A 16,696-nucleotide genomic window follows, 5' to 3' on the forward strand; every position below is an offset into this window, starting at 1 on the left:
GCTTGGCTTTGTAAACGTTATTTGTGTATATACTATTCTTTTTACGCATAATCTATCTTAATTTCATTTTCTTCCAATCTAGGAAAAAAAAACTAGCAATTTGGCTCCCTCGGATGTTTGTTCTCTATATGACCAAATGTTCCCGGAGCAAGAGGTTTTTAATTCAGTACACACGTACAGTAGGAATACTAGCTCAAATGATGATGGTATTCAAATGGATAAAAAACATAAGTTTATCGTTAACAAAAACATGGGCCACCTTGCACATAGAGAAGCTCATTTTGTAGTCTTTGACTTGCAGATCCTGTGTTGGACTTGTCTTCCTCCTCTTTGTTCTCCTTCCGGGTCACAATCCGAACTTAATTTGGAGTTGCGCAGGTAGTAGATCACAAATTCAGCAGCAGTATCATGGAGACAGCCGGTCGGCCGAGGGTCTAAACAAATACTTACACGGTACAAGATCCCAATCAGGATCAGAAAGGTTGATCTCCTCTAGAATATCCCTGGTATAGAAGGCAAACTTTCCTTGCTCCTTGACCAAACAATTAACCAGACAACGAAAACAAGTGTGGTAATTCGAAGTACCACACAAGAAAGAAACTGGCAGAAAAAAAAGACAAGAATTCGCCTCTTGGGAAACAGGAAAGAATTGTTGCAGAGTAGACGAAAACTTGGAGAAGAGAAAGGAACTGCCACAGAAGGGGGAAGAGGATGGCTGAAGATGGATTTGACGACCGGGGCACCACCAACGCCTCTTCCCCCTTCCCTCCTCCTAAATGGCGACATCCTCCCCAAATCTTGCCTCCTCCTCTTCATTATTCCACCATCGGCCCCTCCTCCTCCTCCCCGGCCCCGCTCAAAACCCTAACCCTAGCGGCGGCGCCGCCGGCCACCATGGCCGCCGACTACCGCACCCCGGACAGGCTCCTCCCCTCCGCCGCGGCCGCCGCCACGGAGGAACCGTCCCAAGATCCGCCCAAGCCGGTCCTCGGCGTCGCGGGGCCGGCCGCCGCCGCGACCCACGACGGCCTGCGGTTCTGGCAGTACATGCTCGCCGGCTCCGTCGCCGGCGTCGTCGAGCACACGGCCATGTTCCCGGTCGACACCCTCAAGACGCACATGCAGGCCGCCTCGCCGCCCTGCCGCCCGACGCTCTCGCTGGGCGCGGCGCTGCGGGCCGCCGTGTCCGGCGAGGGCGGCGCGCTGGCCCTCTACCGGGGCCTCCCCGCCATGGCGCTCGGCGCCGGCCCCGCCCACGCCGTCTACTTCTCCGTCTACGAGTTCGCCAAGTCGCGCCTCTCGGACCGGTTCGGCCCCAATAACCCCGCGGCGCACGCGTCCTCGGGGGTGCTCGCCACCATCGCCAGCGACGCCGTGTTCACGCCCATGGACACGGTGAAGCAGCGCCTGCAGCTCACCAGCAGCCCCTACTCGGGCGTCTCGCACTGCGTCCGCACCGTCTTCCGCGACGAGGGCCTCAGGGCCTTCTTCGTGTCTTACCGGACCACGGTGCTCATGAACGCGCCCTACACCGCCGTCCACTTCTCCACCTACGAGGCGGCGAAGCGAGTCCTTGGGGACATGGCGTCCGATGAGGACTCCCTCGCTGTGCACGCCACTGCGGGTGCTGCGGCCGGTGCGCTCGCCGCCGCGTTAACCACGCCGCTTGATGTTGTCAAGACGCAGCTGCAGTGCCAGGTGAGGATCTTATGCAATTGTCTTGTGCGTCGCTCAAAGACGCAATCTTTAATGACGTACATAGCTGATTTTAGTAGGATCTTGTGCAATTGGTTTGTGCATGTCTCAAAGACACAATCTTTAATGACCCACATAGCTGATTTGAGTAGGATCTTATGCAATTGGTTTGTGCATTGCTCAAAGACACAATCTTTAATGACGTACATAGCTGAATTCAGTAGGTTTGTGTGGCTTGCTCAGCAGGAGGAGATATTTGTATGCCTCTGCTGTTGTTTCTTTCCATCTCCAAGATTATTGGAGTGGCTCCATAAAAAAAACAAATTTATGGAGTGACATTTTGAACAGTAAAAAATCTAGCTGCTCCGGTTCTTTAGTCTGTTAGTGACTCAGTGGTGATCACTGTTCTTATGCAATTGACCTGTGCATTGCTCAAAGACGCAATCTTCAATGACGTACATAGCTGACTTGTGCATCCGCTCAGAAGAAGGAGATACTTGTATGCCTTTGCTGTTGTTTTGTTCCATCTCCAAGATTAATGGAGTGGCTCCATAGAATAAAGATTTATGGAGTGACATTGAACAGTAAATAATCTAGATGCTCTATTCCTTTGGTCTTTGTAGTCACTTAGTGGTGATCACTGTTCCTATAGGGTGCTCTGTACTATTAATGTTAAAGCGTAGTACTAATAATATATGGAGAAACTTTACAGTCGTGCTAAGTGCTAACAAGCCAGTTAGATTGTAGACGACTCCAGGCTCAGGACTTCCATATCACTAGTGTAGACTGCTAGATATAGCGTGCGCTAATCATGGCCTCCCTAAATCTGCAGTCTTTTCACCGTGGATTTTCTCTTACAAACTTTTGGATCTGGGGTTTTATCTGTCTGAAGTGTTGTGGCACTTCCTGCTAGGAAAAATTGAAGCAGATTAGTATGAGCTCAAGGCGTAATTCTTTTGCCACCTTATCCTGGTTGTAATAATATATCACCAGTCAGCTGCTGACCTCTCAAGGATTTGAAATTTTGCTGAGAAGTTTAAATGGTTGGTTGCAAACGTTAATAATTGTAGTCATGGATTGCTTGAACCTTACATTGCTTGAATCTTAGTGCTAACTTAGTGTAAAATCAAAACATATGTGTAAACTCGAGGTGTAATTTTTTCGCCCTGGTTAAACGACATATCCACAGTGAACTGCTCACCTCACAAATTTTTGTTGAGAACTTCAAATTGTTGGTTGCGCACATGAATAATTTAGTAGTCATAACTTGCTCTGAACCTTAGTGCTAATGATATCTTGATATCCTCAGCTCCTCAGTATCATCTGTAGTACGTTAATAATTTTGTAGTTGTCAATTGCTTGAACCTTAGTGCTAATAACATCTTAATATCCTCTGCACCTCACTATCATCTGTAGTAATTCTGTTTGACATGGCAAGCAAATTATCTTGCACATACTTATGTGTTTGTAGATCGAGTGTCATATCGATCTATCACGGTTAGTTCGGGTTATTGATTTTTTACCTTTATTAATCATATGATGGGTTAAGACTATTGATAACTCACTTTAAAGTGTTATTCTTATGTTATATACATGTATTCTGTTGGGTTTCATATCTAGCCTACCCCAACTTGCTTGGGAAAAAAGGCTTTGATGTTGTTGTTGCGAGTGGGGACGTTTGGAGCGCAGGTGACATAGACCCCTTTTTTTTATCAATTCAAAAATGGTGTTTTGAAATTTCAAAAAATTCTGAGCAAAAATTCTGTATGTAAATAATATAATCTACCAACATGAAAAAATCTCTAACTCGAAATACTTTGTATTTGGGCTGCACAAAATGACAAAATCTGACCTCTAAATTAGTGAACAGGGCAAAATTTTAAACCTCAAAATGCTTTCGGATTTTTTCATTTTTTTAAGCCCAGAATATTAGGTACTTCTGGTTGAGATTTTGTATGTCGGTAGAGTACATCATTATCTACGTCCAGAATTTTATTTATTTATTTTTGAAATTTTGAATATGTTTCCAAATTTTGAACAAAAGGGGTCCATGCTGCCTGAGCTCTGAAGTGAATTTTTGTTGTTCTTGTATGTTACATCAGAGCAATTATCAGTAATCTTCTCCGTCTTCGGGAGAAACGGCTTATTAGACTCGCCCTCTATGTGTTCGACTAATCGTTGTTTACCAATATGAACCTCAATGGTCTACAGTGGTCCTGTCAGCCCACAACAAAGAGAGGAACACAAAAGATTATACCTGATGGAAGATGCAATTCATAGCCACCTTCAAATCTTCCCAGAACCTTGCACTTCTTGACCATCATGAGACCTCGGTGGGCTGTATTTATTGTTTAAATACCGACGGTATATTGTAGGCCATTTGGTACAACCATACAATAATGTCCTGAAACTCTTTTTATGTAGCTTACAGGTCAGGTTAATTATACTTTGAAACTAGATTTGCTAGTGATACTACTACACTTGTTCTCATCAGCTAACTATAAGTAGTGTACTGAAACTCTTCTTATGTGTGATCTAGTATACAGTTGCTTCTATATGTATCACGGAAATATCATTGACCAATAATGCTGTGCATATTGTCTCCCCATATTTTCAACTTCACTTTGAATGTATTCTTTATATTTTTAATATGAATATCGTTGGCCTACTTTCAAGGAAGTAACAGTGATCTTTGTTGTCCAGGGTGTATGCGGTTGCGAACGCTTTGCTAGTAGCTCTATAGGAGATGTGTTCAGAACAATTATAAAGCGTGATGGATATATTGGGCTCATGAGGGGATGGAAGCCAAGAATGCTGTTCCACGCACCTGCAGCTGCCATATGCTGGTCCACATACGAAGCCTCGAAGTCATTCTTTGAAAGATTCAATGAGAAAAGGAGAAAATAGTTGGAGCATTCTTTGAGGGTGCGTGTATTTTCCTTCGAAGTCAAGTACTTCCATACTGCGCTGTGCTTCCGCAGCTGACAGAAAGAGGCAGCGCCTGGACGAAGCTGTTGTGTGCAAGCAGAGGATCCGCGTGGAATGATGCGATGTGCATCGAGATCTGCCTAACGACGATCTGTCTGTACCTTGTATTTCTTTTCAGCTAAGTTATGTGTATCATTTTTCCAAGCCCGGTCTGGGGATAGAAGATGCTAGAAATAATTTCGCCCGAGTTTGATCTCAGCATATTGTTATGGCTTGCTTTGTGCCAGATTATTCATAAAATGAAAGGAGAATTTTGTTCTTGTTTTTTCCCACGGCCATATCTTGTGGTGAACTCTGATGTGTCTGAGATTTTGGTTTGATGTGTGTCTGGATAGTGGTGAACTGTGCTGTGTCTGTATAGTGATGAACTTTGATGTTCTTCACGAATACTCTGGCTGATTAGGCCGAACAAATGGTTTATTAACCGGTTACTTGAACACCTCATGAAAGCACCAGTGGTCTAGTGGTAGAATAGTACCCTGCCACGGTACAGACCCGGGTTCGATTCCCGGCTGGTGCATTTTTTGCAGTACGATTTTGCTGTACTTGACTAAATGCAACGAAATAGTTCGGCACAGGATAGGTCAACGCGTCCGAACCACGTCATATGCACATGGAACCTTATCATCCAAATGTATATGCATATTTGTATAGTGGCAGGCCAGGCTAAGCCGTTATTCCTGGTCAATGCGCTGAACAAGAAATTGCTCGGAGATTGCATTGGTCAATTGTAAAGGCAATTCCTTGAAATGAAGCTTACCTTATAAAACTCGTGAAATGGTCGCTACACGAAACTACAAGCCCTTCGTTCATCGTCTACGGAATGATTGCATCAATATGGAAACGGAATTGCCAGTTTCTCAGTAGACTGGGAACAAAGCTGATGTTCAACACTCTTTGTAGCATGGATTTACATTATGAATTTATGATTCATGTATGTAAATTGTAAGTTGGGTTGTAACTTAGATTTTTTTAGTTGTAAGTGAAGTTACAACTACAAAGAATATCTATAAACTGTTAGATTTACTTTATGATCCATACTAATGGCGAGTTGCAATATGGGTTGCAACTAAAATTCGATAATGTCATTATAGTGAGAAAGAAGATAGATTTTAGTAGACCGAAAACTAGTCACACTCATACGAAAATGTATGTGCCTATTCAGAGCCATGATATGGCAGGCTATGTTAAGTTGTTGGTCTCGCATTCTCGTCAATGTACCTAGAAGAGCAAGAAACTCCTCGGGGTCGGGGATCAGTCAAAATGAAGGTAACTTCGTGCAACGAGGCTTTTTTTTTAAGGATGTGATTAATTTTCAGTCCAATGAAAATTATTTTAATTCTCAGTTAGTCAATGTCATCTTATAATTTTATACTATGTGAATAAATTTTTTTTTTTTACTTTGCGAATTCTTTTTGGTACTGAAACTATTTTTCAGTTGCAACTCTATTTATAATTGAGAAATCTTAGTTGTAAGACTTGTAACCTTACTTTTTCTTTTCAGTTATATATATCCTTATTTGCAACTAAAAAAAATAGGTGTAACCCAACTTGTAGCTTCTAAGACGTTTTAATTGTGCTACAAATTTAACTGTTCTGGAAGTGAATGAGCTCTAACTTAATTTTCAGTCCACTGAAATTTAGCAAAACCATATATTAAAAATCTTTGAAAACATTCGCTTCTCTTTCCGTGGACCCTAGCTTCACGGAACAACATTTGGTCGTCACAATCTATATCGGCTACCTATATCGAGGGAGTATTATATATGGCCTTAGACAAGAGACAAGATTAAGGATGACAATGGGCAGGGTATGGTCAGGGTAGAGCAATACCATACCCATACCCGTATAGTTAATGGGTACAAACTTCTACCCATATCCGTATCCATTGGTATAAAACTTTACCCATACTCATATCCGGCGGGTGCCCGTACCCACTGGGTACCCGGTGGGTAGGTTAAATTGTACACAAGTCAATCACAATTTTATATTTATCGATAACAAATTTGATTAAAAAATTTAATTATTTGAACTCAATAACATGTAGTTGAGTATATAACAATTAATATAATATAAAAATCACATTCTCGTATTCTAACTCATAAGTCAACAAAAATAGACGTGTCACGTAAGAATTTGATAATAAACGAGCAGTGCATAGGTATACCCGCGGATATGAGGCTATGCCCATACCCTGCCCATGACTTAACGGGCAGGGTATGAGTACTACCCACGGGCATAAAAGTGTACCCATACCCTGCCCATGCGGGTATGGTAGCCGCAGGTACCCGCACCCGTGGGTAAAATTGCCATTCTTAGACAGGATGGAGTGTCAACTGTTGCGATTCAAAAGGGTAAGAGCAGAAGCGAGTACCGTACGTTCGTTACGTCCCATAGATGGACCGTCGAAGCAGCATGTCGTGAGCTAGCTGCGACTCTGCGACTAACTAATTCCATCGGAGACGCGTTTTCTTGGTCAAAACAACTCGCTGGTTTCTTCCCGCGATAACATCAGAAAACATTTCCTTCGCAATCATTCAACAACGATTGCCATATAACAGTGGCACCATACTGCAGTATATATACAGATGATCAAGTGTTCATCATTATCAACCGAAGTACACGTGGAAGATGTACACACAAGAAGGAAGCAGAAGAAATCAAGGCTGCCATGTAAATCCTAGTACCACTAGCAAAACCCTATCTTCAAAAACTCTGGAAACGGTCGCTTCTCTTTCCGTCGACGCTAGCTTCAGCAAACTACATTTTGTCGTCACAATCTATACGGACTTGCATATAGGCTGATAGGTACTTATTATAATTTATATATGCCCTCATATAAGAGATAAGATGGAGTACTTAGTGCAAGGTAAGTAGTTGGTGAATGAAGATCTGGTCTCATCTTTATCGAATAAAAGATCTGGTCTCGTCAGTTCTTGCAATTCAAAAGGGTAAGAGCAGAAGTGCCCTATCGTACCGTACGTCCATTACGTCCCATAGATCGACCATCGAAGTAAATTTGATAAAATTTCCAAATTCTTAGGGAAAATGAAAATGTTTCAGTAATTAAAAAATCATGAACTAACAAATCTACTCCCTCGGTCTCATTGAACTTGTGTGATGTTCCCGTAAAAGATCTCTTTTTCCGAGATTGGGCAAATTTAATGAAAATTTTCATTTCAAAAAAATGGAAAACAAAAGTAGGAATTGGAGCATAAATAAACCGAAAAAGTTTGACATAATTTAGGGAAGCAAATTATGTAGAAGATAAAGTTGAAGGGTTAAGCATATTAATTCTAGATTTGGATCCCCATGCAACATATTTTATACAGTCTTTGTATTTTGTGTAAAAATATAAAATAAGTAGTTTGTGCAACAGAGACATCAATAGTAAATGTCTTGTGCATTTTCCTCGTTAACTAGCTGCGAGTCTCCTAGTAATACCATCAAAGATGCGTTTTCATGGTGAACGAACCACTCGCGGTTTTCTTCCCGTCTGATTTTACTAATCCCACGATATTACCAGAAAGGGTATAACTATTTCTCAGTTGACTGAGAATTAACTTCGTCCTGAGTTAAATTATGTCATTAAATTTAAATTACAACTCATGTTGCAACTGATGACTAGCACAAATCACGAAGCAAATCTAACATTTCAAATAATTTTTCTTAATTGTATCTCCACTTGCAACCGAAAAATCACAGTTGCAACTCCACTTGCAATCGAAAAAAATCTAATTACAACCTAACTTGCAACTTATATGACCGAATCACAATGCAATCAACTGGTGCAGGATTTAACTAAACACGAACTAAGTTGTCAGCTCAGAACTAGCAAATCCCTATCAGAAAACATTTCGTTCGCAATCATTCAACAACGATTGCCATATAATAGTGGCACGGTACTGCAGTATATATACAGATGATCAATTTTGCATCGTTATCAACGCAAGTACAGCTGGAAGACATATACTACAGAAGAAGGAAGCAGACGAAATCAAGGCTGCCATGTACGCGACCAAGCCGCTGTCTCTGTTCAAGAGCCACCCGGAGGCGGCATCCCAGCCGCCGCCGGAGGGCTCGAACTCGGGCTACATCGTGGTGAAGGGCGACGACGACGGGGAGGACGGCGAGACGTGCTGCTGGGGGCAGTGTGGCGGGACACGCGTGCGGGACCTCCCGTTCCCGCAGGACCGCGTGCTCACGCTCCGCTACACGGAGCACCACGGGGAGAGCAGCACCACCTACACCGACTCCGTCGTCTTCGTTCCCGTCCCCGACGCGCCCCTCGCCTCCAACCGCTACTACGCCGTGATCGCCACGGGGAAGAACAAGGGGCTCGTCAGGACTTGCTCCAGCGAGGGTGACATGGCCGCTTGCTGCTTCTGCCGCTGCATCAGCGACGTGGAGCCGCGCCCGTTCGACCCCGCCGACGTCTACCAGCAGATCGAGATCGTCCAGCGACGTCGCGGGCGGTTCACGGCCAGGGCCGTTGCGGCCGACGGCTTCCCGCACTTCCTCTACCGCAAGAAGTACTGGCGCGTGTACGCCTCCAAGGCCAAGAACCACTTCGACCTCCGCGACGCGCCGGGCATCAACGCGGCGCTCCGGTCGCGCCAGCTCGCCGACGCGAGCCTCCCGACGGCGATGCCAACGGTTGTCGGGAAATGGTACTGCCCGTTCTATCTCATCAAAGAAGACTGCATGTCCCGGTCGGAGCAGATGGACCGCGGAGTGTTCTACGAGGTGGTGCTGGAGCAGCGCTGGGAGCCGGTCGGGGACGAAATCCATGGAGGATCGAGGCTGTGCAGCACGAGGGTGCTCTACTGCGGGGACGTGAAGGCGAGAGGCGCCCACCTGCACACCGACGGTTACGTGTTCTTCAGGGTTGGGCCCGCGCTGAGCGTGATTGTGCACGCGAGCCTGTGGGACAGGATGCGATGCGAGGCGTACAGGGGCGGGTGGGTCGACGAGGACGAAGAGGCCGGGAAGGTGGCCGGCCGGTCGGTGCTGGTGGAGAGGTTCGTGGTCAAGAGGATGGACGGGAGCGTGGTGGCGAACTTTGACTTTCTGCACTTCAACAAGGTCGGAGGAATGCAGACGTGACATCCCTGACTGCAGAAGTTTAGAGTATGTATATATGCACCCGTCTGAAAATCTTAAGCTTGTTTTGTGTGATAGTGTAGTACTTTATTTTTCCTAATGCTGCGACATGTTCCGCGAAAAAAGAAAATTCAGATGTGGGTTTCGCTGTTCAGACACGTTTTCAGTTTTTCTTACTTTTTGTAAGGAGTTGTTTGTATGTAAATTAAGATTTGTGTACTTGTGTACCACATAAATTCAGAAATGTTTCTCTCGGAAGAAGATCAGCAATTCAGAAATGTTTCTCTCGGAAGAAGATCAGCAATTTCCCTTGTGTACCACAAGGGAAAAGCTTTGCATGTTTCATTGATTAAGAAGAAGATTGCTGCCTAAGTGCGGAAAACCGGGTGAAGATTGTATGGTTCATTGATTAAAAAGAAGATTGTTGTCCAGTCGGCTCACTTCGGTGCTCGTAGTTGTTGTTAGGTGGTTTAAAGATCTATTTGTAATTTTAGTTATTTTTGGTATTCTTTGTACTGTTGTTGATGATGATTAATAAATCGGTGTTTTTTTAAAAAATGCGGAAAACCGGTTGAAAACCAATATAACTAGGGCGAAATCCACCCTCATCGTTGCTGGGACTAACAAAACAACAAATCCCAACCGCACAAACATAAACCAACGGGAGAGAAGAAGTCATGTCTACTATGAGAGGAGAAGTCGTGTCTACTATGAGAGGAGCAGACTTGGAACTCTTCCGCACCACCAAACTAGCCAGTCTCCTACCTCTACGGAAGAAAGAAGTCATGGTTGCTATGGGAGGACAGACTCTTCAGACTTCAACGGGGGTGAAGCAACAAGCTCTCCACACCAAAAAAAAAAAAAATCGGTTAACAACTTTTACCGGAGGGCACCGGAATTAATGGTTACCGCGAAATCTCGAAAATCTCATTAATTTACCGAACGAATTAATTCAAACAAATTTCACTAAAGTGGTTTCTAGGCAGAGCAATTATGCCCTCGCCCTTTCCTTCCGCCAGGTCGGGGTTCGAATCCCCTATATTTTTGTTGTTTAGCCATACAACAGATCATGTAAACCTTTCAAAATAAAATAGTTCGTGAGTGGAACTCGAATCTCCTACCTCTACCAGAAGAAAGAAGTCATAGCTGCTATGGGAGGGCAGACTCTTCAGCAGAGGTGAAGCAACAAGCTCTCCACAGTCCACGCAAAGCTACATCAGTTTGAGGATTATTTGCATGTAAATTAAGACTTGTGTACCACATGGTCCACATCTGCACATGCAAGGCCACCAAGGAGGCACGGGACAATCTTGACAACCTATTCATCGGAAACGAAAGCATTCAAAGCTCAAAGTTTGACGAGGTCAATACTGCCGGGTTCGTCATGAATGAAGGGAAAACCGCCAAAGACATGTACCAGCGCCTCACCACCCTCGCCGTGCAAATGAGGGACGTTGGAGCATCCTATGCGGATGAAAAGTGGGTGAAGAGGAAATTATATAATGCCCTCTTTCCATATGAAGAACCTAGGTTGAATGCCATCCGGCAAAAATTCTGACTACCGCAAGATGACATCCAATGAATTGCTTAGTCATGCTATAGACATCTCCAAGAAGAATGCCGATGAGCTTGTTACATGTGCCCACAACGCACGTAAGAGCAATCATGTCTTGAAGGGCAAAGTGTCGAAAGAAAGTGAAAGTGATGAGGGCCCAATGGATTGGTGATAACTGCAAGTACACAGATCAATTGTAGCTAGTTTCGAAATAAGAGTACTGAACCGCGAGGAGCTACTAGTTAAAGTCTTAATGCCCATTGCTACTATATATTAAAAGCTACTTATAAATATTTTTAAATCTCAAATAAAGTTGTTTTAAAATATTATTATAATTGGTTGTTAGAAAGTAAACAAAGCAATATGTAAAAGCGTAGTGAGAAATGGGTTGAAACTTAATAAGACAAAGTGTTCTCAGAGATTATTAGATCCACCTCTATCATTAGAATTCATGTTAATCAAGATAAAATATGCTTTTAAACATATTGTATGTGGAGAGAGCTCCATAACAAGATGCGCCCAGAAAGACATCGGTCATCTCATCTCTAAATAACCGCTGCGGCTAGCCTTATGCAAACCACATATTGACCATCGCAATTAAGGGTTTTACCGCATGGTTATCGATATGATTTTGGTGAGTCTCCCGTTATCCCCCTCTTCCATGTGTTAAAATGCTGATACGGTAATGTTACTTCTCGCCATACACTTTACCACACTTCAAAAGGTAGTTCCCTCTCGAGACCATAAGGCAAATATTACATGGTGCACAATACATAATATCAAGAGAGAGAACTAACACACATTAATAAATTAAAACCATAGATCATGTTAGATTCATCTCATATTCATGCTAGGTTTTCTCCATCTTCCCAAGCACAAAAGAAACTACTCACACATAGAAACAATCAAGAACATCATCATATTCTTATGGATGGGATGAAAGTAATGGTATGAATTCGAATACAAATCCACAATAGCAATCAGGATTACAACTATGGTTGAAGAAGAATGGGATCGGTGATGATGATGGAGATGCAGAGGTTAATGATGAAGGGGATGATGCCTTGTCCTCCGATGATACGTGTAGCATCCTAGATGATGTCTTCTCCAAAGTTCCTCCTCCAGATCTATCCCAGAGGGGGTGTTTCTGTGTTTTTGAAGCTGTGTGTCTCAGATCTCTCTGTCGTCTATGCGGGATGAAATTATTTGACGAGGTGGTGCTCCTGGTATGGTGTACGGGCAGATGGTACGGGCGGGGACCCCCCTTACCAATGCCCGCTAAACTTACTGGAACTTGTCCACGCATTTCCCTTTCACCCAGGTGCATGGTTAAGTGCTTAGATGATTTTTATCACGTCAAAATACCATAAAAATGATAGTTTTTATTAATATTTCATTGTTTCCTTAATATTTTAAGATCGTGCGTAGACAAGCATAAAAGGGTGCAGAAGCAAGGTAAAATATAAAAATCTTATTGCAACTCGTAATAACAGTGTAAACACAAGCTGAAAATGCACTCATCAATTAAGCAGCCGAATACGTGAAGTATAGTTACCATGAGCATATGGCGCTAGCGGCCAAGAAGTTTTTTGCGAGGCAATAAGGCAAGGGGTCCCAAGTCAAGACACTACTCCCTAAGAGACTGACCAAGAAAAATGCAAGATACTCTCCTCGAGATTCCTCAAGAAGCTTCTGAAGTGGCCCAAGAGAAGGGAAAAATTATAGGGCGGGCTATAATTGCGGTGACAAGAATCACTTCGTCGCCGATTGCCACTTTGAGAGAAAAAAAGAATGTTGGAAGGATTGTACTCAAAGACAAGTCCAAATCTCTCTCCAAGGGCTAGACCAAGTACTCCTCCACCAAGCACCTCGACAACAAGATCCCCCCTCCCCCCCCAACAAGAATATAATGGTCTTCGTGGCTGATGCGCGTGATTGACGTATTGTCTTTTCGTTCGACACGCGTCCGTTGGGAACCCCAAGAGGAAGGTGTGATGCGCACAGCGGCAAGTTTCCCTCAGTAAGAAACCAAGGTTTAATCGGACCAGGTGGGAGTCAAGAAGCACGTTGAAGGTTGATGGCAGCGAGATGTAGTGCGGCGCAACACCGGGATTCCGGCGCCAACGTGGAACCCGCACAACACAACCAAAGTACTTTGCCCCAACGAAACAGTGAGGTTGTCAATCTCACCGGCTTGCTGTAACAAAGGATTAACCATATTGTGTGGAAGATGATTGTTTGCGAGAGAAAACAATAAAACAAGTATTGCGAGTAGATTTGTATTTCAAGTAAAGAGAATTGGACCGGGGTCCACAGTTCACTAGAGGTGTCTCTCCTATAAGACGAACAGCATGTTGGGTAAACAAATTACAGGTTGGGCAATTGACAAATAAAGAGAGCATGACAATGCACATACATATCATGATGAGTATAGTGAGATTTAATTGGGCATTACGACAAAGTACATAGACCGCCATCCAACTGCATCTATGCCTAAAAAGTCCACCTTCAGGTTATCATCCGAACCCCCTCCAGTATTAAGTTGAAAGATCGAGATGTCGCCTAGAGGGGGGGGGGTGAATAGGCAATTACAAACTCTTGCGGATTTGTCTTGTAAGAATGCGGAATTAAACTAATGTTTAGTTTACAAGCACAAACCCTAAATATGCTAAGCTCAACTAAGTGTGACAATGGCAACTAGAGCTAAGCAAGATAGGCACAAGATATATGTAGCACAAGTGATAGCAAGATATATGTACTTCAAGCACGATGGCTATCACAAGGAAAGAGAGCTCGGGTATAGAAATAACCGAGGCACGCGGAGACGAGGATGTATTCCCGTGTTCCCTTGCTTTGCAACAAGGTACGTCACGTTTGGAGGGGTGGAGGTCCCACGAAGGATTCCCCACGCCACGAAGGCTCACCCTATTCTCCGAACCACACCCACGAAGGATAATGGCCCTTTCCTTATGGTTAGCTTTTCCTCCGCTCCGGAGATGGCAAGCTCCACAACCACTTCACAAGCTCCACGAAGGAGAAGTCCGGGCCTCTTCACAATCTTCTTGAAGAGATCACCGGAGCACCAATCACCAAGCCAACTAGGAGGTCACCCTCCAAGAGTAACAAGCTCACGGTCTCTCACTCGAACAAATCGTGGTGGAGAGCTCAACACTATGCAATGATGTAAAGCAAGAACACCGGAGGTGTTCAAGTCCTTCACACTCAAATCCCACCAAAGCAACGAATGCTAGGGTGAGATTGGAGAGGAAGAACAAGGGGAAAGTCAACCAAAGACTCCAAGATCTAGATCCCAAGAGATTCCCTCACTTAGAGAAGAATTGGTTTGGTGGAAGTGTAGATCTAGATCTCCTCTCTCAAATCCTCAAATATGAGCAAGAATCATGGGGGGGAACAAGAGAGAGAGAGCAACTTCTTCAAATGCAACAATGGAGGTGAGAGAAAGGGAAGAAGTAACTTGGCTCAAGGTGGAAGAAGCCTATTTATAGCAAAGGGAGAAATAGAGCTGTTGGGGAAAAAGACAGGAAATAAACAAAGGAAAACGGGCTGAAAAACGCTCTAAAAAGATGCCCAGCCCGGTTGCCGAGCCGGCTGACCGGCCTGGGCACTGAGGAGCCCGGTCGGCGGCCCGGTCCGACCGGCCCAGCAACCGGACTGGGCAGCGGCCGCGCTGGGCGGCGGATAAGGCCGGAGGCCGTGTGGGGCGAGCGGCCCAGTAGGGGCTTCGGCCCAGCGAGGGCAGCGGCGCGCGGGCGGGCAGGCGGCCGCGGCGCGCGGCGGGCAGGCGGCCGCGGCGCGCGGGCGGGCAGGCGGCCCATTACGCGCGGGCGGCGCGGAGGCTGCGGAGGCCGAGTGGGCCGGTGGGGCGGAGGCGGCCCAGGTGTGGTATCCGGTCGGACCGGGGGGCGCGCCGGGCGGGCCGGTCGGCCACCGGGCCTCCGACCGGTCACGGGCCCAATGGCCACTGGACACAGGCCGGATGGCACCGGTGCCAAGTCCGGTCCCGGACCGGGTGGGCCGGTTGCCGGTCCGGTCAGACCGGCCGGTCGGCTGGCCCCTCCTTTTCCTTTTTTTCTTTTATTCTTTTCTCCTTTTCCTTTAATAACTATTGCTCCCGAACTCCGAATCGCATGAAACCAATTTTGTTTGGAAGATAACAACAAATGCTATCTAATAGAAAGTGAAAACCCAAGAATCTGTAGGAGGGGATTTTATCATGAATATAAAAGGTAGAACCTTATATCATGAATAACCGGTAAAATCACCCAACCTCGAAAACGCAATAGAAGATGCATGTGAACTCCGTTTTCGATGAACTTGGGCTTGTTGTAAAGCTAGCAACAAGCTCAAGAACCTCACACCGAGAAATACCAAGAAGCAATAAGAATATGCAACGCATGCAAGGATTGAGCTCCCTAAGACGATGTGATCAAGTTAACCAACCGAAAGCCCCTCTTGATAGTGCGGCTATCTATCCTATAATCCGGTCTCCCATCAACCACCTCGAGACCGGTAAAAGGAAAACCTATCAAGGTCATACCTTTGCCTTGTGCATCCCATCACTTGATCATTGTCGCTTCGTGTATACTCACAAATGCTCCCCCACACACTATGATGGGAAAGGTTCATTGATGCACATCTTCACTATCACCAAGTGGACGGCAAGCTTCAAGCATGTGATCCACACAAGATGCTCATCTTGAACTTGCCCAACTCAACCTTGTATCTTCTCATACTCACTTAAGATAGATCATGGATAATATTGAGTTCCACATAAGAACTCCATCTTCATTTCTTCTTCTTGATCATATCACATATATATCTTCATACCGATGATCTTGATGCCAATACACAAGGTATATCTTTATCTTCATGGCATCCATACTTGAATCCAACACATGGAGAGCAAGTAGTACCTATGGAATATTCCTTCATATAAACTCAATGAAAACATTAGTCCATAGGGGTTGTCATTAATTACCAAAACCACACATAGGGGCAATGTACCCTTACAATCTCCCCCATTTTGGTAATTGATGACAATCACAATAAGAGGGTTTATATAATGAATATTAGGAACAAGTACGCAACTTATCCGAGGATAAGTTGTATACAAGAGGTTGTATTTGATATCGTCAAGTAACACAAAGCTACTAGCCCATATCAAAACCGGCTCTACTCACACAACTACAACAAATGCAAGAGATGTGAGTAGAACCAATATATATAGAGAAAACTCCCCCACAATGTATGCACGTGTGATGAACATGAATTCATTGCATATATTGTCAAGATTAACCTTTGGGGTAGTTTCCACTATATATACACAACCATGCA

The 16,696-nt window shown here is 44.6% G+C and overlaps 2 protein-coding genes and 1 non-coding gene across 3 annotated transcripts; all 3 read left to right on the forward strand.

Moving 5' to 3' along the window:
- Positions 1–474: 474 nt before the first annotated feature.
- On the forward strand, positions 475–4,948 carry LOC124702182 (mitoferrin-like). Its single transcript, XM_047234302.1, has 2 exons — positions 475–1,698; positions 4,399–4,948. The coding sequence occupies exons 1-2, from the start codon at positions 712–714 to the stop codon at positions 4,600–4,602; spliced, it is 1,191 nt and encodes a 396-aa protein (XP_047090258.1). The 5' UTR covers positions 475–711; the 3' UTR covers positions 4,603–4,948.
- A 184-nt stretch (positions 4,949–5,132) lies between these two features.
- Positions 5,133–5,203, forward strand: TRNAG-GCC. The gene has a single exon. It is a non-coding gene; the product is annotated as a tRNA-Gly (tRNA).
- A 3,488-nt stretch (positions 5,204–8,691) lies between these two features.
- LOC124695364 lies at positions 8,692–9,789 on the forward strand. Its single transcript, XM_047228219.1, has one exon. It carries the CDS (start codon positions 8,692–8,694, stop codon positions 9,787–9,789), a length of 1,098 nt encoding a protein of 365 aa, XP_047084175.1.
- The last annotated feature ends 6,907 nt before the right edge of the window (positions 9,790–16,696 follow it).

The sequence above is a fragment of the Lolium rigidum genome, chromosome 3, assembly GCF_022539505.1.
Source record: "Lolium rigidum isolate FL_2022 chromosome 3, APGP_CSIRO_Lrig_0.1, whole genome shotgun sequence".
Classification (NCBI taxonomy): Eukaryota; Viridiplantae; Streptophyta; class Magnoliopsida; order Poales; family Poaceae; genus Lolium; species Lolium rigidum.